This window comes from Centroberyx affinis, unplaced genomic scaffold (assembly GCF_046629955.1).
Source record: "Centroberyx affinis isolate AG114_WGS23_722 - 3 ecotype Tasmania unplaced genomic scaffold, CSIRO-AGI_Caff_v1 ptg001114l_1, whole genome shotgun sequence".
NCBI lineage: Eukaryota > Metazoa > Chordata > Actinopteri > Beryciformes > Berycidae > Centroberyx > Centroberyx affinis.
Genome location: NW_027279656.1, coordinates 135,993 through 162,769, shown reverse-complemented (window position 1 = coordinate 162,769; position 26,777 = coordinate 135,993). Strand labels below are relative to the sequence as shown.

The 26,777-nt window shown below is 41.1% G+C and overlaps 2 protein-coding genes across 2 annotated transcripts; one reads left to right on the top strand and one right to left on the bottom strand.

Moving 5' to 3' along the window:
• The first annotated feature begins 942 nt into the window (after positions 1 to 942).
• Positions 943 to 6,929, top strand: LOC139647816 (alpha-(1,3)-fucosyltransferase 7). The gene is made up of 2 exons (XM_071523789.1): positions 943 to 979; positions 3,085 to 6,929. Exons 1-2 carry the CDS (start codon positions 968 to 970, stop codon positions 4,180 to 4,182), a joined length of 1,110 nt encoding a protein of 369 aa, XP_071379890.1. The 5' UTR covers positions 943 to 967; the 3' UTR covers positions 4,183 to 6,929.
• A 2,226-nt stretch (positions 6,930 to 9,155) lies between these two features.
• On the bottom strand, positions 9,156 to 24,247 carry LOC139647813 (neural proliferation differentiation and control protein 1-like). The gene is given in 12 exon segments (XM_071523785.1): positions 9,156 to 9,227; positions 11,911 to 12,010; positions 12,175 to 12,254; positions 13,111 to 13,216; positions 15,000 to 15,045; positions 16,138 to 16,219; positions 16,221 to 16,322; positions 16,325 to 16,344; positions 17,113 to 17,205; positions 18,934 to 18,945; positions 20,605 to 20,754; positions 24,181 to 24,247. Coding segments are annotated over 12 exon segments (930 nt in total).
• Between the last annotated feature and the right edge of the window lie 2,530 nt (positions 24,248 to 26,777).

Genomic DNA, 26,777 nt, shown 5'->3' with positions numbered 1-26,777 from the left:
AGTCATAGAAATTCTGCAGTAAAGGCTTCAATGTGCTTTGTTTTTTTGTTTTTTTTTGGACACACAGTAATTACAAAATACACACAATGAAAAGTAATGGAAACAAAAATTCCAATACTGTAATACAGTAAAATTGTTGTAGTTTACAGTTGGGTAGATCTGGGTCGGCCTCCAACTGAGATGGGAATCAGCTGTGGTTGGGGTCATTTGCATAACTTCAACCAACCATTATATCTCCTTTTTTGTTTTAAGATTTTGAACATATTTAATATATTTCAATATAGTATTTGAGATTTAGCAAACTGTTGCCCACTTAAATTTTGGATGTTCAGTTTTGAATTTAATTTAATTTGAAAAGAGTATTTAAACAAATTGCAATTTTGCAAAACGGGCTGTAGAGAGGCTGCATACAGTTTTGCTGGGGGTTTGAGTGAGAAATGAATTGAAGAGTTTTGAAAATTGAAAGCAATGAATGACTGAATGAATCATTCACAGTTTGACCCACATAGAGTGCTGCTGTGCAATCTGTGTGAAGATTGTTGAAACAGTGAAGTAAAAATTGAGAAATGCATGTAACCATTTGTAACATGTAACCGTTTTTTTGAGGGGGGGAAAAAAATGAATGCTTTACCAAAAAAATATATATACGTAATTTGGTTTTGTTTTGTGTTATTGGTGGTTGGTGGGTTTTACCCACCTTTATATTTCCCACTACATTATTATATATTTCTATGGTGCACCAACACAGCTGATGCGACTATACCATGTACACTAACTGCCCCACACTGTCACACCCACAGTCCAAGAGGCGGGGTGTGTATCTGAAGTGACAAGCAAGAAATGAGTGTGTGTGTGTGTGTGTGTGTGTGTGAAATGGGGGGGGGGGGAGGATTTCCTATAGCCACTAGGATGTGTTGAGAAAAAGCCTTGTGTTTTATTAAAGGACTTTTACAGAGCAGACAGCCTGATGACATGTCAGGTAAGTGCCAACCAAACTCAGTTCTCACTTTGTGCTTGTAAAATAGAGTTGACACACCTTTTTGAGTTAATATCAAATTATAGCATATGGAACTAATTATAGTTTGTAGCCTCAGAGTGATGTAACCAATCTCAGGAAGTGAACCATTTAATCTGAATGTTATTGGTTAAAAACTACATCTTCACATCCTATTTTGGTGACTGGTGAAACTAGCGTTTGCATGGATCAACTTTTTGGGATTTTTGCATGATTGCACTCGTCAGCTCTATAGTTTGGACTGGGCCAATTTACCTCACTCGTCCAGTATGGCAAATGCTGTATGTAATGTAATGTAGGATCTCATGAGAGCCAGCCTTCTTCTGTGATAAGACTGTCTGATTGCAGCGTTTTCCTCTAAATGTCCGTATTATTAAATTATTTATTATTATTTTATTCTTGACAGCCGGTCATATGCGTAATCCTCTAGAGTCTCCATGATATAAGACATAGTATAGGCAGAAGTTGCGAGGGTTTTGTTGTATGTTTACCAAATTACCGGAGCCAATTTACCGGAGATTTTTTTTTTATTTGGGGGGCGGTTAGACAAACAAAAAACTAATAATAATATGATGCCCCATTATTATTGCCATACAATGACACACAGCATCAATCAGCTCTACTATCTACTATGGAAATTCGCATTTTACGTCATTCCTGACGTGTGCCATATGCTGTCACCATTACGCGATGCCAAATGCCAAAAACTCTGTCCCTCTCATCATTACGCGATGCCAAATGCCAAAAACGGTCCCCCTCTCACCATTACGCAATGCCAAATGCGCAACGTGCATGTCCCGTTAACCGTCATCACACATTGCCAGTTGCTAAATACGTAGAAAACCAACACAGTAAATATGTAAAAAGCACAGCCCAGCAAAAAGTCATGAAAATAACCTTCATCCGACGCAGTAGACGCACACGACGCACAACGTACCCAACTCACACACACATTCTTATAATTTCAGCCGTCACAAAATCTCTGAGAATTGATTTTTTTCCATCCCGGGAGACTGAGGCTAATTACCGGAGTCTCCTGGCCAATCCGGGAGGGGTGGCAACCCTATCTGGACCGTTTGATTTTTGGCTTTGTGAAAGCGAACCAAACCAGCTGAAAAACGAAACGATGTATCATTCTCACTTCAGGTGCGAACCAGGTGTGAAAACCGCCCTAAGTTCCATGAAAATACAATGATGACACTGTTTTTCCCCCTTGTGGTGATACTTTCATTTTTACTAAAGATGAAAAGACATTTTAGTTCAGTTTTATGAATCAAGGCATTTTCTTGTTTCATCCTTTTTGATATGAATTTTGCTACTGAACAGTGAGAGTGTTGCTGTGATTTGCAATACAGATGATGAAATTCTGACCTCAAAAGATCAAGTACAAGCAGTACTTTTACCACACTTAAAGGACAATATAGACAGCAATATAGCTTTCATGAATGTTCAGACAGACTGTAGCTCCTTTACAATTAAAGTTAACCTTCAGTATTGGAAAATAAGGAAGGTCATTCCACTTGTTTCAAGACACTGCAACCTGTTTCCACTAAAATGCTGAAACAAGCTGAATTGGAATGATAAGAGGCAATGAATTTGTCTCAAGAAAAAAAACCTTGAATTTAAAGGTCCCATATTCTACACTTTTTATTTTGTGTCTTGGGGTCCATTCAAAGCTGTGTGTGTGGTGTCATGTACCAAAAACACTCTCGATCCATTTTTACACGTTGAGGAGAGCTGCAAATATATTGATTTGTAGAACACTTCATCCCCAAACTATAAAGACTACCAGATGTCACTGAATTCATGGTGAGAAATATCCCAGAACAGAGTTTCAGAGAACGTAAACACTACTTCTTCTTCTGTTATTACTTCCATGCAAAGCACACTACTGCCGTCCAGTGTTTCGGTGGAGTACTGCACGATCACCAACGTGAAACCATAAATGCTTTCACCGCCGTACACCCCACCCGGCGTCGTTGACGGAGAGGTCTAATTCACGCTTTATGACATTAAGTTACTTGTGAAAGCGGAGATTTTCCCACTTTAACATGCAACTTCCCATGCAGGAGCTGCGTACCCATGACCTCTGTCCGTCCGGCCTGGAATACCTCCCGGCACCGATGAAAACCTCTGCGTTTAGACTCGTCATCATCTTCTTCCTCAGCCTGTCCTCATACCTGCTCCATCGCTGCTTGTTGGACCGCGGGTTTGACTTGATGAGGCGTTACCCACACGCTCCCCGGAAGAACATCACCATCCTCCTGTGGCGCTGGCCGTTCGGTCGCTCCTACAGCCTCGACGGAGACAAATGCCTGGAGATGTACAACATCAGCCGCTGTTTCCTCAGCGACAACACCTCCACCTTCGCCGCAGCCGACGTCGTGGTCTTCCACCACCAGGAGCTGCAAACGGCCGATTCCTCGCTACCCTTGCGCCTGGCTGGCCTGGCTCGCCCGGCCTCCCAGCGCTGGGTATGGCTGTCAATGGAGCCTCCCGTCAATAACAGAAACCTCACCCATTACAACGGCTTCTTCAACTGGACTATGAGTTACAGACGGGACGCCGACATATTCATCCCTTACGGAAAGACCGTGCGAGGAAATGGCACTCCCAACTACGTGGTCCCTCGAAATCGTTCTTGCCTCGCCAGCTGGGTGGTCAGCAAGTACCAGTCCAATCAGGCGAGGGCTGCCGTTTACCAAAGGCTAAAGAAGTATCTCTCGATAGAGGTGTACGGTCGCTGGAACAAGAGACCTCTGTCGAGCACGAAGCTGTTGCCCACCATCGGACGCTGTCTTTTTTACCTGGCGTTCGAGAACTCAGAGGCGACGGACTACATCAGCGAGAAGCTATGGAGGAACGCTTTCCGAGCAGGGTCGGTGCCGGTGGTTCTAGGCCCCAGCAGGGCCACCTACGAGGCACTGGCCCCCCCCGGTTCCTTCATCCACGAGAAGGATTTCCGCAGCACGGCAGATCTGGCCGCCTATCTCAAGGGTCTGGCTTCCGACAGGCAGGCCTACGAGGCGTACTTCAAGTGGCACCGCACTCACAGCATCAAGACCTATACGGACTGGAGGGAACGGCTGTGCCAAATCTGTGTCAACTACGGCAGATTGTCACCTAACAAGGTGTACCATGACCTGGAGGGTTGGGTAAACAGATAGGAATCAGCTGTTTATCTCTTCGTACATTGCACACAGAAACATACCAAGGTTCCAAAGTTCTTTAAAGGATAAGGCTGATGTTTTTTCTTGCATTTCTTACCGTCAACAAATCCTATGAAAATAACAAAATCAGCAATGAATTTGTTTTGCTAACAAGTCTCGTCCATGTAGCCGATGCCCAATAAAGCCATGTCCCAGCAGCCATAGAACTCCATTGTATAAAAAAAACCCGATTAAAAATACGTCAAAGAGCCATTCCACTGCTCTGGCAGCATATTTCAATGACTTCCCGGTTGACGGCTAAAAACGGTACGTGGGAAGTCGGAAAGTAATGGGAGTAGAGCAAACGCATTGTTGATTTTGTTATTTTCATAGGATTTGTTGACGGTAAGAAATGTATTTAAAAACACCAGCCGTATCCTTTAAAGAACCATTTCTGCACTCCTTTGCTTAGACACCTGCATTGTGTTTTTGTTTATCTGCCCTTGTATAACCTCATTTGCAATTGCACAATATATACTATGGAGGGGTTTGGTTATTTTCCACATTTATGCCATCACCCACCATCCAGTAACTAAGAATTAAGAACATCCCAAAGAATCATATATGGTATGGTAAGGTATGGTATGGTATTAAAAGGTTCTTGAATGGTTCTTTGTGGAAGAAACGGTTCTTCTAAGGCATCCCTCCGAAGAACCATTTCCGGTTCCAGTTCGCACCTTTATCTTTCTGTGTGTGGGACCACTAAAATGTCTTGGTTAGGACTGCTGAATTTCCACATACAAATTTGAAATACCATACTTCTGTAATTTGCTGCAGGATTTTCTGTCTCTCACAAAAACAAATCACAACTGGTTGGACCCTGTATGACCCTGTATTGCGAAAAAACGGAAGTGGGTACTGTGTCTAACCATAAAAAAAGCATTTATCGGTTGTTCTTACCGCAGTGGCAGGTTCCTCTGGGTGACAACAAGGTACCAGATAGATGGAGCTGTAAAACATCTGACAGAATTATGTTTATGTAAGGAATTATTATAATAAAATACTGGATAGGTGGCTGAACGAATATGTCATCAGCTTTGTCCTGTTGAAATATTAAGGTCTAAAATGTAGATGTGTATCAGCAATAGATGCATTTAAGGGACTGTACAGGTGTCAGCTTAACACCTAAAATTGTAGATAATGATTGCTCACAAGCTCACATTCAGATACATGTATTGACAACTGACAATAATGTGCTACCTCTCAGAGAGGATCCACATAGGCAAGATAGGCAATAAAAATCGTGACTCGAGTCATATGACTCGGACTGAGTGTCTGTCTGAAGTCATCATTTTGACTAGAGCAGTGATTCTCAACCTTTTTCATATCAAGGACCCCTAATTTAGTCCACATTAGGGCCACGGACCCCCATTTGATGAGATTTTGTCTCTCGGACCCAAATCTGAGAATATTTTTACTGTTAGATATGATTTTGTCCAGAATTCCATGACTATCTGTATTGTAGGTAGAGAGATAACAGAGAAACTATGATCAAAACAGTCATTCTTCTACATTCTCTAATTGTGTTAACTTCATGTTAATTAAATAATGCTTAAGTTTAACAATTCATCATTTTTCTGGGGACCCCTGGAACCCCCTTAAGGACCTCTTGCGGTCCCCGGACCCCACATTGAGAATCACTGGACTAGAGACAAAGGTTGACTCACAGAGATTACTTAACGGGGCATTGAGTAATCTATATGGTTTGTCAACCTCTATTGGCAACCAGTAGGAATTGCAACAAGAGCAGCAGAGATTGTCCCAGCACCCCTGTTCTGTGCTATGGGCTGACTTTCTTATTGCCCCTTTAAGATACTGACTTTGATTTGATATGATAACTTGAAAAGACATGAATGTGTATTATCATAAACATTACGATCTAATACTGTCTGATTGCTAGAATTTTGTGTTGTGCTCTCATGGATACAGTTGCAGAAGGGGAAGAGTAAAATATTTGAAGCTTAGAACTAAACTTGTCTTGATCTCATTTGTTTTTGACTCGGCTTTGACTTGGATTTTAGTATGATTTCAGAACTGACCTTATTTTCTTGTGCCACGTTTGAGACTTGAATCCCATGACTGTCGACTCAAGGAACTGCCACCGGATCCCACCTCAGCCCGGCACTACCAGCTGCTGCCACCGGATGCCCTTCTTCAGCTCAGAATGAAAAGAAATCTGCTTTCTTTCATCTCTCAGGACACTGAAGGCATGACTGACTCACTGTGAACTGGAAGTCGATTCGGCCCGTTGAACCGCAGCTTGCAGCAGTGTTTTTGTTTTGAGATTTCTGAAGCAGAAATGGAAGGGTTTCATTCCAAAAGCACTTACTGCAGTAAGCATATGTGAAAGAATTTGCTGCAAAATAGTCTCCATTTCATTTAGTATATAATAATGCTAAATATTTACCAAAAAAAACATAGGTGATTCTATCCTCAAAAATATTATTTTGTAAGCAAATGTCTTAAGATGACTCCTATGATCGGACTGTTCAACATCAGCGACCAGAACTAACAACTGAACTCCTGACCATTGATTATGTATATATACAGTATATACATATATATACACTGTATACACATTTATTAGTATTATTTGCATTTATTTGCATTGTATATATAGTCTTTTATTATGTACATTGCCTTTATTTTTTTTTTTATCTTATTACCTTTTCTTATCTTCTGTACTTATTTTTTCCTTGGTACTTCTGCCAATTTATTAATAAAGTGATATCTTATCTTATATCTTATGATGATTTGTCAGCAATGCTACAGTGGAAGTTAAAGGGGATGATGGATGGACTAAAATGATTCCCACATTCCCCAAAATTGGAACTATTCCTGTGGTGATTTTCAGAAAACACAGACAGCTCACTTCAGATTATATAAATATTTATTTCTTTCATTTCCAGCTCTGGTATATCCACATGCATGCCAAACAATCTTAGTAGTGGTAAAGAAGTTCCTCTCATCCCGAGTGAATACAACTCATAATGTTTAATGTTTTAGTCTGAAAACAGTCTGTATCAAAGGTAGCTAGCCTAGGTAGTAACTTGTTCTAGAGATCCTTCACAAGACACATTCATTAGAGAAAGAATGACCAAAAGAACGGCGATGACCACTTTCATCCCTCGCTTTTTGTTACGCTCTCAGCATCGGAGAAGGGAAAGCGGAGCTGCGTGAGATTTAAGAAAAAGGCAAACGAGAGGAGAACTTGATATTTTTTTTTCTCATCCCTTCGACCAATAAATCCAAACAGCTCGCTACAGCGGATGTTGTTCTCGTTCATTTTGTCCCGCAGGCTCGATAGGTTTGAAAAACAGTCTTTACAACACAGTTGAAGATCTCCTCCAATGACAATACTCCCTGGTATCTGCTGTAGATATATGCTTTTAAATAATTACACTCATGTATCTATGTATCTGTGCAGGTCAAGTACAGTAGAACGTCCTCCTTCAGTGTAAGGAGAGCTGAGAGGCTGAAACAGTGGGAGTAGGTTTAGTAGAGGAGCCACAAGAAGCAGCTTTCCTGAGAGACGACAATAGGCCACTTTTAAATACAGGGTTCCTACACATTCTCCGTACCGAAAATCTAGAAGTTTTCATTTCTTGACTGGATTTTCCTGGGTGTTCAATGTGATGTATGATCATAACGGCAGGGCAATGAAGCTGTATCGCCCTACAATTTAAGATTATTATACACGACGACAAATATCGCAATATGTGAAACGACAGAGGGTCTACAATGTGTTCTCAAAACCTGGAAATGGTCAAATTCATTTCCCAGACGTGTGTAGGAACCCTGCAGATACAGTCAACACGAGGAAAACAAAACGACGGTTCAATATTTGACACGGCACTCGGAAATCTAGAGGAACATGTGTACAAACACACTGGTAAGTGAGAGGTAACATTTCTTCCCTGTACACGTTAGCAGCTATATACAGAAGATCACAAACCATGGGGACAAGCCATGTTAGTCAGGTACCGTATGTACAAGATGGGGTCGCTCTGGTTCAGAGTTCTAGGTAAAGAAGTTTCAAATTCCTTTGAAATCATTCAAGTTATTTCTATATAGAGTTAGCAAGTTTGCACAAGAAACTTGTAAGAACTGTAAATGCATATTGACTCCCAGTTTTCATAACACAGCGTCATCAATTCATGCATAGAGGAACTAGACTGAGAACACAAAGGCTACATAACATACTGTCACGGATCACGGTGCTGCATGTGGGTGTGTCCATGAAACATTAAAATCACATCTGTTTTTAAAAAAAGACCAAAAATAAAACCGAAGCTGCTCGTGGGAACTAAGAGATATTTACTCCGGTCAACGAGTTGGATCATTAGATATGGAGATCTATATCTATCCATCAGTGAATTGGCAGAAATACTTCTAGCTTCATTGGCATCCAAAACAAATTGCACTATTCCCTACGATGTCCTGTCCCATGTGTCACAGTCTGTTCTACCCATCGACACAGGACATTATTGTCAATATATATTATATTCAATCACACTAAGTGCGTCTGCTACTTTAACCTGACAGTAGTCTGTCATTTAGGAGTTCTACTTGATATTGGCTGAATGTTGTTAGAGAAAGCAGTCAGCAAAAGTAGGAAAAAGAGAGAACACATAAAAGTAAACAAAGTGGCTGCAGAATGGGAGACGTTGGTCCCAGGTTCAGTCCCGTCTTTAAGGAGAAAACAGTCCTGTGCTGCTTCGAGTCAACAACGCCCTTTAATGTCCACGAACGCCTCATTCCTCCTTCATTTACCTCAGATCCTCCATCACATCCATTAAAAGGGCTGGACAAACCTGAAGTGTGTATGTGGACTCTGTCTGTGTGTGTGTGTGTGTGTGTGTGTCTCAATTCATCTCTTTGTACACGCGCGAGTGCCGCGTTCGGTGTGTAAAACATCCAGAAAGTCCGGGTTACTTGTGGAACCTCTGAAGGTAGAGGGTGGAGTCGTCGAACAGCGGGTTCTTCACCTCCATTTCCCCTGTCTGAACACGGACGGAGAGAGAGAGAGAATTCTGGGTAACGTAGTGCATCATCAGAAACAATCAGCTTCACTGGCTAAGTAAGTTTGCGCATACAAGGGATTGGATTTGGTAGACGGCTTGCATGGGTCACATTGTGCATAACACAAAATTATATTATAAAACAGAAATATATGCAGATGTAGAGAATGTTGCGCTGAATACTGAGTGTTTTGAACAAAAAAGTGAGAGAAAGTAATATAAAAAGTGGTATAAACTGGTATAAACTAAGTATAAATAGGTTTAAATATGTAACTACAGTATACAGAAAATATGGAGTTGATTATATACGACTTGACTATATGATAGTAGATGCAGATGCTGGGTACCACCTTATTGATGCCATTCTAGAAACAATGTGTATTCAATCATGTTATTGACTGGTTTAGGGAAACATGAAGGGCCTCATTCCAAAAAACAGATGATTCCATTCTCTAAAATGTCACTATTTTGTAAGTAAAAGGGTAAAGATAACAAATACATCATTTTCAATAGTGTTTTATCTTCTTGCCAGCAATCATTTTATCAGGGGTGGGGGGGTGGGGTGTCACATTTTCTTATTTTGGAATAAAACTCTTCACATATTGAAAGTCAGTATATGGTTTTCTTTTACTGACGGCTTTACTATAGTGCAGTTCATCTTCAACGAAAAACATTTGCTTGCTGGATTTCATGAATATTGAGTCAATATTTCAAAAACACAGATGATTCCATTCTCAGAAACACAAACTTTCTGAGCAAGGTTCATAAGATGACTCATACTTCAATAGTAGCCGATAATGTGTTTCATTTTCATTCCACTAATATTTTTTTTTCTATTCCGTATTTCTCTAAGTGGTGGATATTTGACTGATGTGAGATTTTGAAGGCTGACGATTGCTGAGATTCAATACCTTGAAGTTTGACAAAAATTTTTATTCTGTTCTCGTCTGGGTGGAAAATCCATGAGACGCTAAAACTCTCCACTGAAACCCCGGCTACTAATACCGATACTGATACTCATACTCATACTGTAGTTTTTCTAAATCGCTTGGATGCATTTCTCGAAACCGTAACCTCATTCTCAAAACCCCACAACATTAATGCAACTGGCCACGGTACTATTTCAACTCTCATTGTGTTCACACTAAATGTCATTTTGCACAACACTAAACGCAACTGTCATCTCATTTGACTATGACATGCTGGTTTAAACAGATTGTACTTTTATCAGTCGGGTATGGACATTTCACACTCGCACTGACACAGCTGCTCACTGCGTAAATCAGTGGTTCTCAACGTGGGGTCCGGGGACCACCAGGGGTCCTTGAGAGGGTTCCAGGGGGTCCCCAGCAAATTGATGAATGGTTAAACTTCAGCATTATTTCATTTACAAGAAGTTAACACAATTAAAGAATGTAGAATATCTGTTTTGATTATAGTTTCACTGTTATCTCTGTTACCTACAATACAGATAGTCATTGAATTCTGGACAAAATCATATCTAACAATACAAATATTCTCAGATTTGGGTCTGACAGACAAAATCTCATCAAATGGGGGTCTGTGGATTCAATTAGGGGTCCTTGATATGAAAAAGGTTGAGAATCACTGGCGTAAATCATTGCATGCAAAATCCTACTGTACAACAAGCATTGCATTTGTACAAAAAAGGCCAGTGTCAGGTGTGATTCCAGTGAGTCACTTCCCTAATAAGTGAGAAGATGAAAGTGAAAGTGCACCTGTATGTATTTTCGGATATAGTGAGGGGAGCTTGAGAATTGATTTTCTTCTGAGATTGAATCCGTTTTACACCCTGAAATCCACTGAGATTCCATTGAGACCTGTTGTCAGCTTTTGTTAACTAAAAAGGCAGAATTACTAAAAATTTTGAATGGCAAATAATGTTCAAAACCTATAGCTCCAACCTGAATATGAGGTCTGAGTAGCATAAGGTATGAAATGTTGATCAAATATTGTCAAAAAATATACAGAATTTTCTCATTACTTTATTGTAATAGAAAATATTGTATAGGCCTCAGACAAAAAAAATCTAATAATTTCATTTGAATCATTTTGTAGCACAACAAATTGTGCAAATACTCAAGGGGTGTACACACTCACTGTTCACGGCACTGTATATAGGCTACACAGTCTGTCCTGTTTTGATGGGAGTACTTAGCATTTTTTGTGTCAGTGTTTATGTAATGTGACAGTGTTGTAGTGACTTGAGTGACTGTGTTGACTTGTGGTTAATGCTTTTGAGTGTTTTAGGGTCTTTTGCATGGGTGGCATAGTACTGTGAGACCCACTTTTACTGTTTTGGGAATTGCACTTAAGAGTTGAGAATGAGGTTAGCTTTTGGGAAAATGCATCTAAGCGACTGAGACAAACTGTAATACTAATACTAATAATAATACATTGTCATGAATACTTGTGTGGAAGCTGATCAAAATGTCCTCTTAGAATCAATTCAGGTTAAGGTCTTCCCACAGACAACCAGTGTATTGATCAGTTCTACTATAAATATGTAATCAATCAAACTGCATCATATCCATCATATGAGAGGGGGACCACACTGACTACACCACATTCATTGATTTAATAAAAAGCCAATATCAGGCCCCATATATCGGCCTCACCCTAGCTTATTGCAGCAATTACTCACCGGTGCCAATCCAGGACACTCGTACACCGTGAAATCCCCGTCTTCGTTCTCCTCGTCTGACGTCGCCCCTGAGTCAGGGACCTTTGGCTCGTCCCTGTGTCTGGAGAAGGAACACGCAGAGTCATGAAATATTCAGCGAGGACAAGGCTAATCCAACGAGGCGGAGAGGGCGGCGGGGGGGTGGGGTGGGGGGGATGGGCAGCAGACAAAGTGACACATGCCCGGGAAAGATCAGCGTGTCTGGGGCTTAGAAAGGTGACTCACTTCTCCAGGGACAACATTTGCTGCTTCTGGTGCTGGTAGTGGTACATCTGGGCACTGTGGGCCAGCTTCTTGTCCCCCGGCTGGAACACACAGGTTAAGAGGGGAGATTGGGGGGGGGGGGGCATGAGAACATGAACGGTGCATCCGGTGACACAGTTTAGTTGACATTCGCTGTGCGGCACGTGTTCGTACGAGGCGGCCTAGTTCAATGTCAACACAAACGAGCACACAAGTTTTCACCGTATATACTGCCACGGTAAAAAGGTATAATAATAATAATAATAATAATACAGCTTTGGAAAGCTTTGGTTTGAACTGATATCAGGGAGATATTTAGGTCCGGATTTCTCAAAATGATGCAGGTAGCAGCTATAGACGACTAAGGACGATTTCATTTCAGTGCTAAATTTGGTGCTAAAAACACTGTCTATATATAATATCTATCCAACATCAAACTGTTTGCTGGGTTTTCACAGTAACGAGTAGTGTAACAAATTACTATTTCCAAAACTACAATATTCATTTTCCTCATAATTACTCTAATTATATGCTAATATAACAAGTAGTGTGATATAACAAATTACTGCTCTCAGGGAGTTAACTTTTGAAATGAGTAACTATTTATGAGCAATATATTACTTTTTTGAGTAATGAGCCTAACACTGTATGCTGGATACAGTGACCTTTTAGAGCCTGTTGACAGCAGAGATAGCCAAATATGTAAAAGCCAGAACCAGTATCAGCATGACAGGCTGAGAAAAAAAACGAAATAGATGTCAAGATTTGCATGATTTAATAGTGAAAATGTGGTTTGGGTGGGAAGCTACAAGACGGAGACAATGTGCATCCTGCTAGCATGTTTTTCCTTGGTTTTGGTTGAGCCACACAGTGAACATTTATAGTGTTTTTTCCCCACTATGAGCAGTTTCGACTCACCACATTATTGTCAAAGGAGTGGGCTCTCATCAGTCCGTATGCAGGGTAGTCCACCTTCTGAGTGAGACGAACACCCTTCTGCAATCTGTAACGCCAAAAAGAAGAGCTGTGTTTTAGTCCAGTGTCCTGTCAACACTCTTGAGCAGAGACTTAATCCCCAATAGAGGGCTTTCAGGTGACGTAACACACCCTCTGGCGGCCGTATTGGAGGTCCACAGCTCTTGGGCGACAGTGGCTGTAAACAGCTGAGTGTGTTCCTAAATGTACAACTTGGCCGTCTCAGTGGAATTCAATAGACTATGGTTAATATCTGTTTTTGACTGGAATTTTGCCACTGATAAATTTGATTGATTTTGTGTAATAATGCCAATGATAATGTTAGTCAGTATCCAACCACAGTATCTGGTCAGCTAACCATCACTGTCTTGTTGTAAACACATCTGATTTGTACACTAGCTAATATAGCTGGTAGAAGCTAGCTTTAGCAATGGCTAATAGTTGCATGTTAACATTTTTAATGTTAGTTGCTTTGCTAAATTAGCCTGCTGGTGAAACAAAGGCAAAAACCAAAAATTTGTAGTGCTTTCAAATACAGACTAGGACCAGAGAGGCTAGGGCTAAGTATAAGACAGTACGGCTGCAACTAACGATTATTTTCATTGTCGATTAATCTGTCGATTATTTTCTCGATTAATCGATTAGTTGTTTGGTCTATAAAATGTCAGAAAACGGTGAAAAATGTCGATCAGTGTTTCCCGAAGCCCAAGATGATGTCCTCAAATGTCTTGTTTTGTCCACAACCCAAAGATATTCAGTTTACTGTCATAGAGGAGTAAAGAAACCAGAAAATATTCACATTTAAGAAGCTGGAATCCTCAAACCAATTAATCGATTATCAAAATAGTTGGCGATTAATTCAATAGTTGACAACTAATCGATTAATCGTTGCAGCTCTATGAGACAGTTTACTGTGTCACAGTAACCTAAACTTGGAAACATCGACCATATCAGACTATTTACTTTTACTTATAACATTACTAAATGGACCTACACTCACACCACAACAATCTTCTCCAGGTATCTCTCATTTTCTTGCCTGGTTGTTGTATATTCATTATTTGCCCACAGCCAGTTCTCCAGTGGACCTCCAGGTCGGAGCCAGACGTGGTGCGAGATTTGTGACGCAACTGTAAAACCTCTACTGCCCCCAGTGTAGCTGCTCAGCGGCCAACAGTAGAAGACTTCTACTGAGCAGCTCCCAGATGTGAACATGCCACAGTGTGTCAGCGTGAGGCAGGGTGTTGCTGTGTATCAAAGTCACCCTTGCCTAAAAATAAATAGAGGTCTCAAAGAATCATGCAAATTCTAGTGAATTCACTAAGTGTTTAACAGAGATTAGAGGCATGGCAGGCAAGCTCAGGATGAACACACAAGCCAACGAAAAACACCTGCTGTTACGGCTGATTTAACACCAAATCCCAGCGGACTAGAGATCAATAATAACACATGATAATAATACATGATACAGATGGACATAATAATAATAATATACTCATGCATGCTTGTTGAATCCAATCAAAATGTCATATTAGAATCAATTCAGTTTAATGGCTTCAATCAGGGTAATACTGATCATTTTTTAAAATACATAAGTAATCAAACAAACTGCATCATATCGGAGGTGGATTAGACCTTAATGGACTATATCAGATAATAAAAAAAAAAGCCAATATCAATCCCATATACCAGCAAACTGATACATCGGTCTAACCCTACAAGCGAGTAAGATGATGCTTACCTGCAAATGGCACCTTGAGTCAGAATCTCACCAACAGCAACAGTGCTGTAGAAACAGGGAAACACTTACTTGACCCAGCAGACCCGGCGACGACCAAAGCCAGCGACAGCCCGCCACGATGAAGACGCTGCTCATGACTGAGAAGAGATACATGCAGACGGTCAGGGGGAGAGAACGGTGTGCAAATCTAAAGGTGGCAAAGGAAGACATGATCGCCGGCTGGAAGGTTTAAAAAAAAAACACGTTTGAGGCAAAGAGGATAAAAAAAGAAGGTGTAGAGCACGACTGAGGAGCTCCTGCCGTCTTGTTGTGACGCGATGAAATAACGGAATAAAGTCCCATTCACTGTGTCAGCAACAGCCCAACAAGGCCCTGGAGTTTCCGTGGTGAAACAGCCTTGATCATACTTAATGCAGTGTGGCAGGACTAATTGACAGCAGAAACACTAGTTCTGTTCTTTGCGACCCCCACAGTAAATTGAGGTTGGTCCCGAGATTTTGAAACCATTCAGTACGAAAATCTGTTCAGACAGAGGAGGCCATTTTACTGAATTGATTACGTCATTTCCCAATCTACGGCTCCTTAGTGTAAGGCTTCAAGTTATACAGTGAGCTCCAAGCAAAAATTCGAATTAATTCTTGTACAAAAGATGAACTTATATGGTACATTCATATTACGGCTCCCATTGAAAATGAATTGCTTGCTGTAGCTTTGTTGCTTGTACTCTGAATGTACTGTTAGAGGGCCAGTGTGAGTTGATGCTGCTCTGAGTGGAGAGTGGCTAAACTCAAGAGTAAAAACACGGGGATTCAATTCTTTCCACTGCAGTTGGATTCTGGATTTGTACATGAAATAATGTTGTGTCTGTTGTGAATTTAGATTTTTTTTTTTTTAACTTTTGACACCGCGGCTAAGGTGCCACCATCTGGAACATCGCTGTCATAATTGATTCCGCACATCTCTGCAAGTAGCTGCACAATTATGAATGCAGTTGGTATCTTCAAATATGTTGCAGTTATGCAAGTCCAAAGTTTTGGGGAGAAGAATAAAGAAATAAAGGAAATACAACAACAGTGTGTGTGAGGGCTACCCCTACCAGGACAGCTAAGCATGCGATAGGTGCAATAGGTTTTATTGTAACCCTGTCTGCATCCACATTTTCCTTATGGGACAGGAAAGTTAGAACTGAACTGAATTCTCTATGCTAATACTACTACTCCTGGACTTACCGATGAAAACGTGATCGTTGGAGGGGTAGGGGACGATGACGGGGTCGCTGAGCAGAGCGGGGGTGTGGTTTGTGGTGGTGGGGCGGAGCCGTGCTGGTAGGCGACGCGCTCGGACTGGTGGGCCGCTCTGTGGTAGACGCTCTGTGGGCGGGCCCAGGCACGTTAAGCTCCTTCGATTGGGTTTGGGAACATCCTGAGCGGGTGGAGCTAAGATGGGAAATGAAAGAGTCCGATTATATTAATAGGGTCGTAGTCTTGCTGGTACAAAGTTGCACACTTGCCAACCTCCTCGAGGAGACTCACAATTTCATGGCCCCCCCTCCTTGTGTTCTCCTGGGGTCTCATTTCTTCTGATTTTCTCCCATATTTTTGATCAAATTTCAAAATCTGCCCATTTTCTATATTGTTTAGAAATACAACACATGAACACACACACAAAATTTGATTTGTAAATCATCCTATTTCTGGACTTTCAAGGTTGGCAAGTATGTAAACAAAAATTGAAATTCTATTTGAGAAAAGCATTGATTTATGCTTTTTTCAGTTTAAAAGTATATTATAAATTTCAGTCATAAAGATAATATCAGTCTAAAAAGGTAGGTAAAGTGAATTTAGGTGGGTTTACCCTCTACTACATCTCTGGTGTGTATAACCCCTACAAAAACAGTAATAATCAATCAGACAGAATTTCAGACTATTGAATATTGATCTCACTGAATGGGACACATAAAGGTATTTTCAGACACATAAGGTAGTTTCAGAAATTTTCTTGAAACAACTGACAATATCTTGAAATAAGGCAGATCGCACCACTCCTATCAAGATAAAGTCACTTAAAGAAAATTCTTTAAATAAGTTTATGTTGATTGTAAACAAGTGAAATCATCTCACCTGATTGGCTGATTTTTTCACTAGTTTTAAGAAAACTACATTTTGAAATCTCAATACTAGACTCCATACTACTTAATCCAGTACCTGGCAGTCTGGCCTCGGTCTCCCGCTGTTCGCTGATGATGGTGGAGAGGAAGTCTATCTCCTCGTCCAGCTCTGGGTAAGTGGCCCCCTTACCTGGAGGAACACAAAACCAGAATCAGCTAATTTACTCAAGGTGCATATGAATAGTGTGTTTCCAAAATGCTATAAATACATTATAGAAAAGAAAAATCATACTTTAAGTTCATCATTCAATAAAGGAATTGTTGCTTGTTTCAAATAAATTCTCAAAACAAGTGAAAACTGCACTGGGAAAAAAATATATAATGGAAGATCCAGTCTATAAAAGTGTTATCATTTTGTATGCCAAGGACTATTATTAGTAATAGTAGTAGTACTAGGCAACTAACATTATGACTCAACCTATATTACGACCTTTTACTAATATAAAGCTGTAGTTTTCTTATTATATGACCTACAGAGTCATACATTTTAAAATGAAATTGATGAAAAGGACTCAATATATCCGATGCAGCCAGGTTTATTTTTGGAACTATTTCAGGTGAGCAATCACGTATTCATCCACTCTCATCGCCCACCACCTTCACTTCCTATGGAAACAGGGAAAGTAGTCCCTGCTAGTTCAAATTTACAATGACTTACCAGTTAGCTTTAGAGCTGCTACAAGTTCTCATTTTAAAGAAAATGCTACAGGCCTACTATCACTCAACATAGTGTATGCTAAAGTGTTAGCATGGAGCCAGCTATCAGTATGCTAAAGTGTTAGCATGGAGCACTGGAGTCAAAGAACTACCGGGGACACAGATGATTTTGGTGTCTCTGTTCTCATCACTGAACAGGTAAGTTGACCAATAGGACCATCTCCTGAAAATTATTGTATTCCTTTAACATTTTAAATGTCAGAGTGCCCCTCAAAATGATGATCCTCCTTTACAAAAAAAGAAAGGAAAAAAATCATCAGTCTGGGTCAGACAGGCAAATGGATACCGGCACTGTGGCACTGCTGCTGACTGGGGGAAATGAGAGTCACTTGTCCTGTACTCCTTTACTCCCATTTGGGAATACTGCTGAGGGTCAAGTTGGTTGATGAAAAGATGCCAAAGGCAGTGCTGCCCTCATGTGGCATTCAGAAAATATGAATGCAGCCATTGTGGCCCTAAGTGGAGCTCAAGCCTCCAGTGTGGTGCAGTGCAGAGCGCCGTGCAGCCTGGGAGGTTTGAGCGCTGGTGAGTGGCAGGAAGTCACAAAGGCATGAGAGAGAAGCTGAGCGAGAGAGTGACGCAGTGTGTGTGTGTGTGTGTGTGTGTGTGTGTGTGTGTGTGTGTGGGTGGGTGGGTGCATGTCTTGGTAACAGAAGGTGCAGGGAGCGTGGTACACATTGTGTGTGCACGTGTGGAGTATATTAGTTAGAGTGGGTGGATGTATGATACTATTAGAGTAAGTGGGTGAATGATGCGGTATGTGTGTGTGTGTGTGTGTGTGTGTGTGTGTGTGTGTGTGTGGTGCAGTGTGTGGGTGGATGGGTCAGCGCTCTGCTGTCATGCCGGACTGCTCCGAGCGTGGGTGGAGCGCAGCAAGGGGAGAGAGAGAGAGAGAGAGAGAGAGAGAGAGACAGGGGCGGGATGGGGGCTTCCTGAAAATCATGAATGGAAAGCGTCACCACGGTAACAGAGGAGAGGGGAAGTGGAGATGAGAAGAGAGGAAGGGCGGTGGTCGCGTCACCTAGGTGAGGCAACACCGGTTTATTGCTCACAGACAGTTTATTGCTCACAGACAGTTTATTGCTCACAGACAGATTCCTACAGCATTTTGGAAATCAGATGCCAGCATAGTGAATAGAACCTTGTGCCTTTACTTAGTAATGGAAAGAAAAAGCCATTTTATACATGTGTAACAAATCAGTATTCTTGTCCTGGTGGAAAAGCCCGGGTCAATCAAACTGTATCATTTCCATCATATCAGAGGTGGATGACACTTGCTGTACCATATCTGATTTTTTAATAAAAGTCCAATATCAGCAAACTGATATCAATCTGACCCTTGTCATCTTGCTGTTAGTGGCTGGACATTATGACTGTTAACTAGATCATATCACTCTATAGCTTCACATTATTCTACTCTGATGTGCAAGTCATATGTCGTGAAGTGTCGTGTAGTGGAGGAGGTACAAAGAAGAGAATCACAGTGTCTAATGAGCAAATAGATATGAACACATATGGAGTTGCTCCTCTGCAGTGGGCTGTTCAGTTGCCAGCCAGCCAGCCAGCCAGTCAGCCAGTCAGTCCATCATCCAGACAGGTAAGTCCTGGTTTCCAGAGACTCCAAAGGGAAAGCGGGAGGATGATTAAGTGCTATAGTAAAGCCGTCTCATCCAGTCTCTGAGTCACTGCTGCATGTCTGAAAGTTAATTCAATATCTTTAAATTTGACCATTTTCATGCCAAAAAAAATCAAAAGGTGTTAAATGTTTCCCCCAGAATTGTATTCATGTCAGGGTGGAAAAGCCACTGAAACCTAGGAGGATGATACTACTACTAATAATAATAATGAACATGCATACTTGTAGTATTGATCCATTCTACAATAAATATGAAATCAAACTGCATCATATCCATCATATCAGAGGTGGACCACACTGACTAGACCAGATCCAGCGTTTAGTAAAACCAATATAAAAACACCAATATTGGCCTGATATATCTGCAAACTGATCCTATACCAGTTCATGTTTACAGTGTTCTTATGTATGACTGTTCTCCACTGGGTCTTGTTGCGTAATTTCTTCAGAGAAGTGTCCCGCAGCTCTGCCCCCCTCGATACGTCCCGCATCCACCAGTTCATTAACACTTATCCGAAAGCGTTGGGAGAGGAGGACAGGCAGGCGGACTCACTGAGTCCATTAGTGTCGCCTGTTATCTTTCTCACACGCCACTGGCCGAGCTAATGCGACTTTAGACGTGGAGGTTGGAAGTGGCATTACGCCCACTGGGAATCTTGGGGAATCATGGTTTTGTAAAAAAGAAAAAATACATGACTCACACATACCGAAAGCACATTATAGTCTAAGCTGCGCACTGCAATCACATCCAATATTTTAAATGAGGCGTATGCACACCCTTGATTGCTAGTGTCCCATTATTATTCTGGAGTCACAGCGATATTTGTTGTCTATTGCCAGGGTGCTGAGACTGAGCATGATGGACTTCAATGCATTCTTTGATGTAATCGACCTGTGATCGACACATGAATAGCTGAATAAGAGATAACGATAATTAAAAAACATATTATCTCATACTTGTGTGGAATCTAATCAAAATGTCTAATTGGAATCAGTTCAGGTTAAGGTCTTCCCATAGACAACCAGTGTCGTATTGATCAATTCTACAATAAATACGTAATCAATCAAACATCATATCCATCTTATCAGAGGTGGATGACGCTGACTGGACCAGATCCGATTTGTAATAAAAGGCCCGGTATCGATGTTCCGGTCTTAACGGTGTAATGGACTCACCGTAATGAGGGCCGTGTCTCCTCACCACACAGCGGCCGTGTGAGTTCTCCGTCAGCGGGCGCAGACAGGGGCCGCAGTGCGAGCTGCCCGGCTGGCAGAAGTGGCGTCCCGCCCGGGCACAGTCCAAGCTTCGCGGGCATGAATGAGATCCTGTGGAAGAAGGCAGAATTCATTTTCACACCACATTTTATTATTTTTGGTAACACTTTATAATAACCATCATTAATAAATGGTAAATTGATAGTTAATTAAACTTTAGTTAATAGTTATTTTACTGTTAACAAACAATGAAATGATCATTAATAATGTTTACTAATTATTAGTAATGCTATAATTTATGTTATTTTATCATTAGTTTGTGTAATATAAAATAATTTGTTTATAAATGATATATTGTATCATAGCTGATAAGAGACGGTAAAAAGGGTAAAAAGCTATGATACAATATATAATTTATAAACGAATGATTTTATATTACACAAGCGAATGATAAAATAACATAAATTATAGCATTACTAATAATTAGTAAACATTATTAATGATTGTTGATTGTTTGTTAACAGTAAAATAACTATTAACTAAAGTTTAATTAACTATCAATTTACCATTTATTAATGATGGTTATTATAAAGTGTTACCTTATTTTTTTATTTAGTCCAACACTGCAAAAAAAATCTTAACAAGTCATTTAGTGCTGCGTTCTGACGCAATCTTATTTTTGCTCAAATGAGAGACACATCTGTCCAAATCCAAACGATTAATATTGATTTTGTTCATATAATGAACACACAGACTGCAATATGAATTCCCCCTCTGTATCCGATTCAAAAATAGCCTGTGTAAGACTAGCCATAAGGCACTTTTTGACACTGACGGAATCAAAATAATCATAACACAGGCAGACAGCTCATAAATCTTGCAGCTATCCATCTTTCTTGCATGTTGTACATGGGGGTAGAGGACATACGATATCAGAGGTCATAGAAAAGATTATTAGTTTCAGTGTAATTGTTCATTAGAGTTATTTTTACTTTTTTGCCAAATGTGGATGTGTATGGAAGGGCGACACAGCGTATATTGTGATAACTGCGTCATACGTTGATATATTAATAGACTGGGTGTTTGTGCAAGCCAAAGATAGCATTTTCATATATTTTGTCTCTCGGGGCTATCTATCTTTATCTATACACATCCAATTAGTGAAGGCTGACTTTACATGTAAAAAATGACCTTCAACCACCTTCCCCCACACTCTGCTGCTGATCAGGAGCAAGGAACTCTCTTCTTTTTTTTCCCCCCCACATATGTTTTATTCTGAAAATATTGCAACACTGACATTCATTTCAGTACTTCTGAATCAGCACTCTGAAAACTCAATTCCCAAGTGACATGGAAGTCATAACAACATCCTCAAAACTGAGCAAAAAAGTTGGGTGTTTTTGAAAGGTCAGAGATGAAAACGCCCCTGTAACTTTCAAACAGATGGGAGAGGGCAGCCTGGCCTCGTCTCGGCTGCCGGTGTGATATTGTTTTGGTGCTTGGGGGGGGGTCATGGCTGCCTGTCCGGTGTGATATATGGCAGTGTAAGAGGGAGGAAGGACTCTCCTGAGGGTTTATGGGTTAGCAGGTGAAGGCTGAGATACGGCAAAAGGCGGGGGAGCGAATAAGAGAAGAGTTTCCAATATGCATCTATACTGCTTTACAAAAAAAATCATCATTCTTGATATTTAAAACAGCACTAAATACAGAGGCCATTTTGCTTGTTTTAATTTTGCACTGCCAAATATTTTATAAAAGTGTCACTTTGTCACAAAACTTTTCATATGTTCATTGTGATATTGTGGTAAATTAAAAGGTGGGTGAACTGTGACCTCCAGTCAGTGATCATCTGAGGGCAAACAACCAACAATATAAACAAAAATCAATTATACTTGCTACTTACTATACTTAAAAACCCCAAATGTTATGCTTTTTTCCTCATAAGAATCTATATTAACATCATTTACATAATCAGTCTAATACGAGTTACTGTGATGTATATAATGAATTTAGGTACAAAAGACTTATATCGGTCTAAAAAGGTGGGTAAACTGGGTTAAGGTGCGTTCATCCTCCACTTCATCCCTACTACTCCCAATGGGGATAACATGCAGCAATACAAAAATATTGTTCACCCATGATAAAGACTTTTGCCAAAACATAGGTGTAAAGGTCAGCTAAACTAATCTGAACATCATTCTTGCATTAGTACTGCATGTGCTTCCCCAATGGGAGTATCCGCTGCAGTTGTTGGTTTGGGATTACACTGCAACCTCCGTTTTTTCACGACTGGGAGGACTCCGAACAGTAAATATCCGAGCTGAACACTAGTGCGCCTTCCCATTGTGGGAAGAATAAAGAGAGGAGTGGACATTTGAAATGCTGCACTCCCCCTCCAGCCCGAGCCTCTGTAAGCGCTCCAAATGCCATAGGGAAAATAATTACACCGAGCTATCGATATTAACCCCTTTGGCTTCCTCGTCAGAATCGCTCTCGTCTCCGCTACCGAAACCTAGACACCGGTTGCCATGACGACTGCCATGGCAACTGAGAAGGTGTGACATCATCGGGGGGGTGAGTCACTGCACGAATGCATAAGTCAAGGATGGAAGGTTTCTCTCAGGCTGCTGTATCGAAAGCAAAAAAAAGCCAGGGAGAGGGAAAGGCAGGGAAGCAGTGAGACAAATACATGGGGAAATTATAAATGATTGCTGATAATAATATGTCCTTTCCACCTGAGAGACTAGTTGTCAATAATAATGAGTTGCACTGCTAAGCACTCAGAAGACCAGACACCTATGGAGTTATAAGGGACAGTGACTCTTCTATGCAGCTTCTATGCAAAGTTAGTGCAAAAATCCATATCTGACTACTAATTTGGCTTTTGATTTCCTCCCTGGTTGAGCATGAAAGGAGATGCTCTTCATGAACAGAGCTGGGCTAATTGCCAGACAGCATCTCATCTGCACAGTGCACAGCTGACCCTGCATTAACAGCAATTTCCAAACCTCTTTTCTTAGAATGGTTAATTAGCCCCGTTTTCAAAATGGCACACTTATTTGGCAAATTGAAAAGAGCATTTTTGAAATGCATTTTATTCTACTGTGGTCGCAGGTTATTGAAAAGCGTGGCTCACGCACCTAGCAGAGACTGTGCACTTCATTCACATGCACAATGGCCTGCCCTTGAAGTCTGCCAGCTCCATCTACAACATCAGCAGCAAATCTATGCAAAGCTTTACAACCCAGTAATGGAGAGGTGAACACACTTGTACAATAGGTCGCTCTGTTTCTCTAAACCACAATATAGACCGGACCAGATCCTGTGGGTGTGAGGTGAAGCAGCTACACTGTGTGAGCTACTTTTCCAGAACCAAATTCAAATGCCACAAAAGGTGCTGCATCATAAAAATGTTCATAGGTTTCTGCAAGCTTGCTGCCAAGACACCATCCTAAGGGAGACATACACTGTGTGAGTTTATAAAACTTGTTGTTTGATGACAACTCACACTGCATGATTGAATTTCGCATCGTGCACGGCCAAAGCCCAACATTTTGGGCTCAAACACACTGCTCACACTGTGCTCACACTGATCGTCAGCCATGACCTGGATGCTCACACTGTACGTGTGAGTGGCCCCAACGGGCAGTTCTGGCTATGGACAATTTCCAATAAAGCTTGATTCCATTCAAAACAACATGGCTGTGCCCTGAGTAGAGTGTCCCATGTAAACAAATAAAATATGTCAAAACAGAAGCGTGCAGCATTGATCATCTATGCCATACTGAAACTTCTAAAAACAAGAGACATCGACAAGTATGGATCCACAGGTGGCTGGGACGGGGTGAAGTATACAGCTTGTCTATTTTGCAGAGAGAACTGGAGGTAAGCTACGTTTTGACTTAGCTAACTCGCTGTTTATCTCTGTAGCTTATCTGTGGTTCTGTTGATGTTGTTGTGGATACGCGCATTGTCAGAAATTCATCTGGTCGTCCGACAGCTCGTATCAGTAGTTGATCGGGCGTCTTTCCGGGGTGTTGTGATGGTAAAATCGGATTGAAAACAGGCTGTAAACTGTAAATCCATCTACCACAGAGAGGTGGCCAGACTGGTGTCTTGCTGTGCCAACAACAACCTTGAGCTTTCACACTGTGACCATGGAGACAAAGAACTTCTGCAAGAACTTTCTGGCCCAAGTTCACATCGTTCCTAGGGACCAATATCTGTAACGCCCTGAAGCGGATTGGGAACATCTCCAACCTCGTCAATAAGACCCAACAGAGGATGTTATTCCTGTGTCAGTGTTTTACAACCAAGCCTGGTCCAATTCCACAGATCCATGACTGAAAGTGTCCTCAGATCACCCGTCACAGTCTGGTCTGGCTCTGCCTCTTCAAGGCAAGGCTGTAGTGAGTCATTCCGATGGCTGAGAGGGCAGTCGGCTGCTGGCTGCCCTCCATCGAAGACCTGCATGATGCCAGAGCCGGAAAAGGGCAAAGAAGGATGCATGGCAACACCGCCGACCCAGACAACCACCTCTTGGACCCTCTGGAAGACGTTCCCAAAACCACCCACCACCTCAGTATCTCTTTCTGCCCAGTGGCAATCACCCTCCTCAACCAGCCCTCCTAAGCCCCCATTGTTTGACTTGTAGGATGTTTATGTTTAGTCTGCTGTCATACAGTACATCTTGTCTGTACTATATGTGAGGTAGGTTTATACCGATATTTCTGCCCGATATTGTCCTTTTACTAAACATCAGATAACGGCCAGTCATGTCATCCTCCTCTGATATGATGGAGGTTCCTCCCTGACCACTGCTACAAAAAACAGATTTCTTTTTTTATTTTCTTTATGCATTTTATTTAGTTAATCAATTGTTCAGTAAAGTTATTTGTAAATTAATTCTTCATTTAAAGACAGCAATGTATCCAAGAGTTTCCCCTACCATTGAATAGGTGCCTTAAAGAGCTGTTGGTCTGGGTTTCAATGGAGAGTTTTAGTGTTCTAAATGCAGTTTCAGCGGCTTTTCCACCCTGACAAGAACAATATTCTGAAGGACCCACTGAATATTTTCTTTTTTTCGGCATGAAAATTGTCATATTTTAAGATACTGAATACTGACACAAGATATCGGATATTGTCAGCTTCGGTTAAAAAATGTCAGTATCGGCACTGGCTTTCAAAAACCCATATTGGTCGAACCCTAATGTGAGGTCTTGTTCTGTTTTGTCCTGCACCCAGTGTGTCAACCCAGTACTGTGTAACATGTCAGCATGAATTAATCAAGTCAAATTCCTTGGGCACCTGTTGTACTTGACGAATAAGAGCGAGTCTGATTCTGAAAACAATGAATTCATAAACCACTGAATGCTATTTCAACTGGATTGCACTGAATACCTTGACATTTAAATGTAACTGGCTGCATGGCAGTGTTGTCAAAGCAATTTCGAAAATGGCCGGAACGTGTATGGAGAGCACGTATTAATTGTACTTGTGTCAGCAGCACCAACGTTCTGTATACCTCTAACCGCCAGTGACATTCCCACAGAGACCAACTCGCTTTCCGCTAAATTCACAGTTTCCTAGCAACCCTTTGTCCTGTGTTTGATCAAAAAAGGAAACTTAATGTTTTCACTCTCTCTTTTCTCTTTCGCTCCATCTCAAGGCTGTACTGACATGTTTCTCTAGGAGTTTTGGATAGGGTCTGACCGATATGGGTTTTTGAAGGCCGATACCAAAAAAGTTTTTGCCAATATTCAACATCTCTGAATTTGACAATTTTCACGCCAAAACATTACATTATTCGGTGTTTCACCAATAATTATATTCTTGTCAGGGTAGAAAAGTCTCTGAAACAGCATTTGGACCATCATGGGACGCTAAAGCTCTCCACTGAAACCCAGACTAATGAATCTAGGAGGATTATGAGGATTATTCTTCACAACAACAAATAATACATGTGAAATGATAATGGGTCTAAAACTGCATAAAATGTGTAGTCGTAGGCGTGCAGGGCTAGAAAAGCATGCCCCCCCTCCATTTCCATACGGCTTTTGAAATTCCCAGACCTAGCAAATCATCTGATTTATTTTCCATGCATTTCCAGACTTGTGCAGGAACTGTGCTCTTCT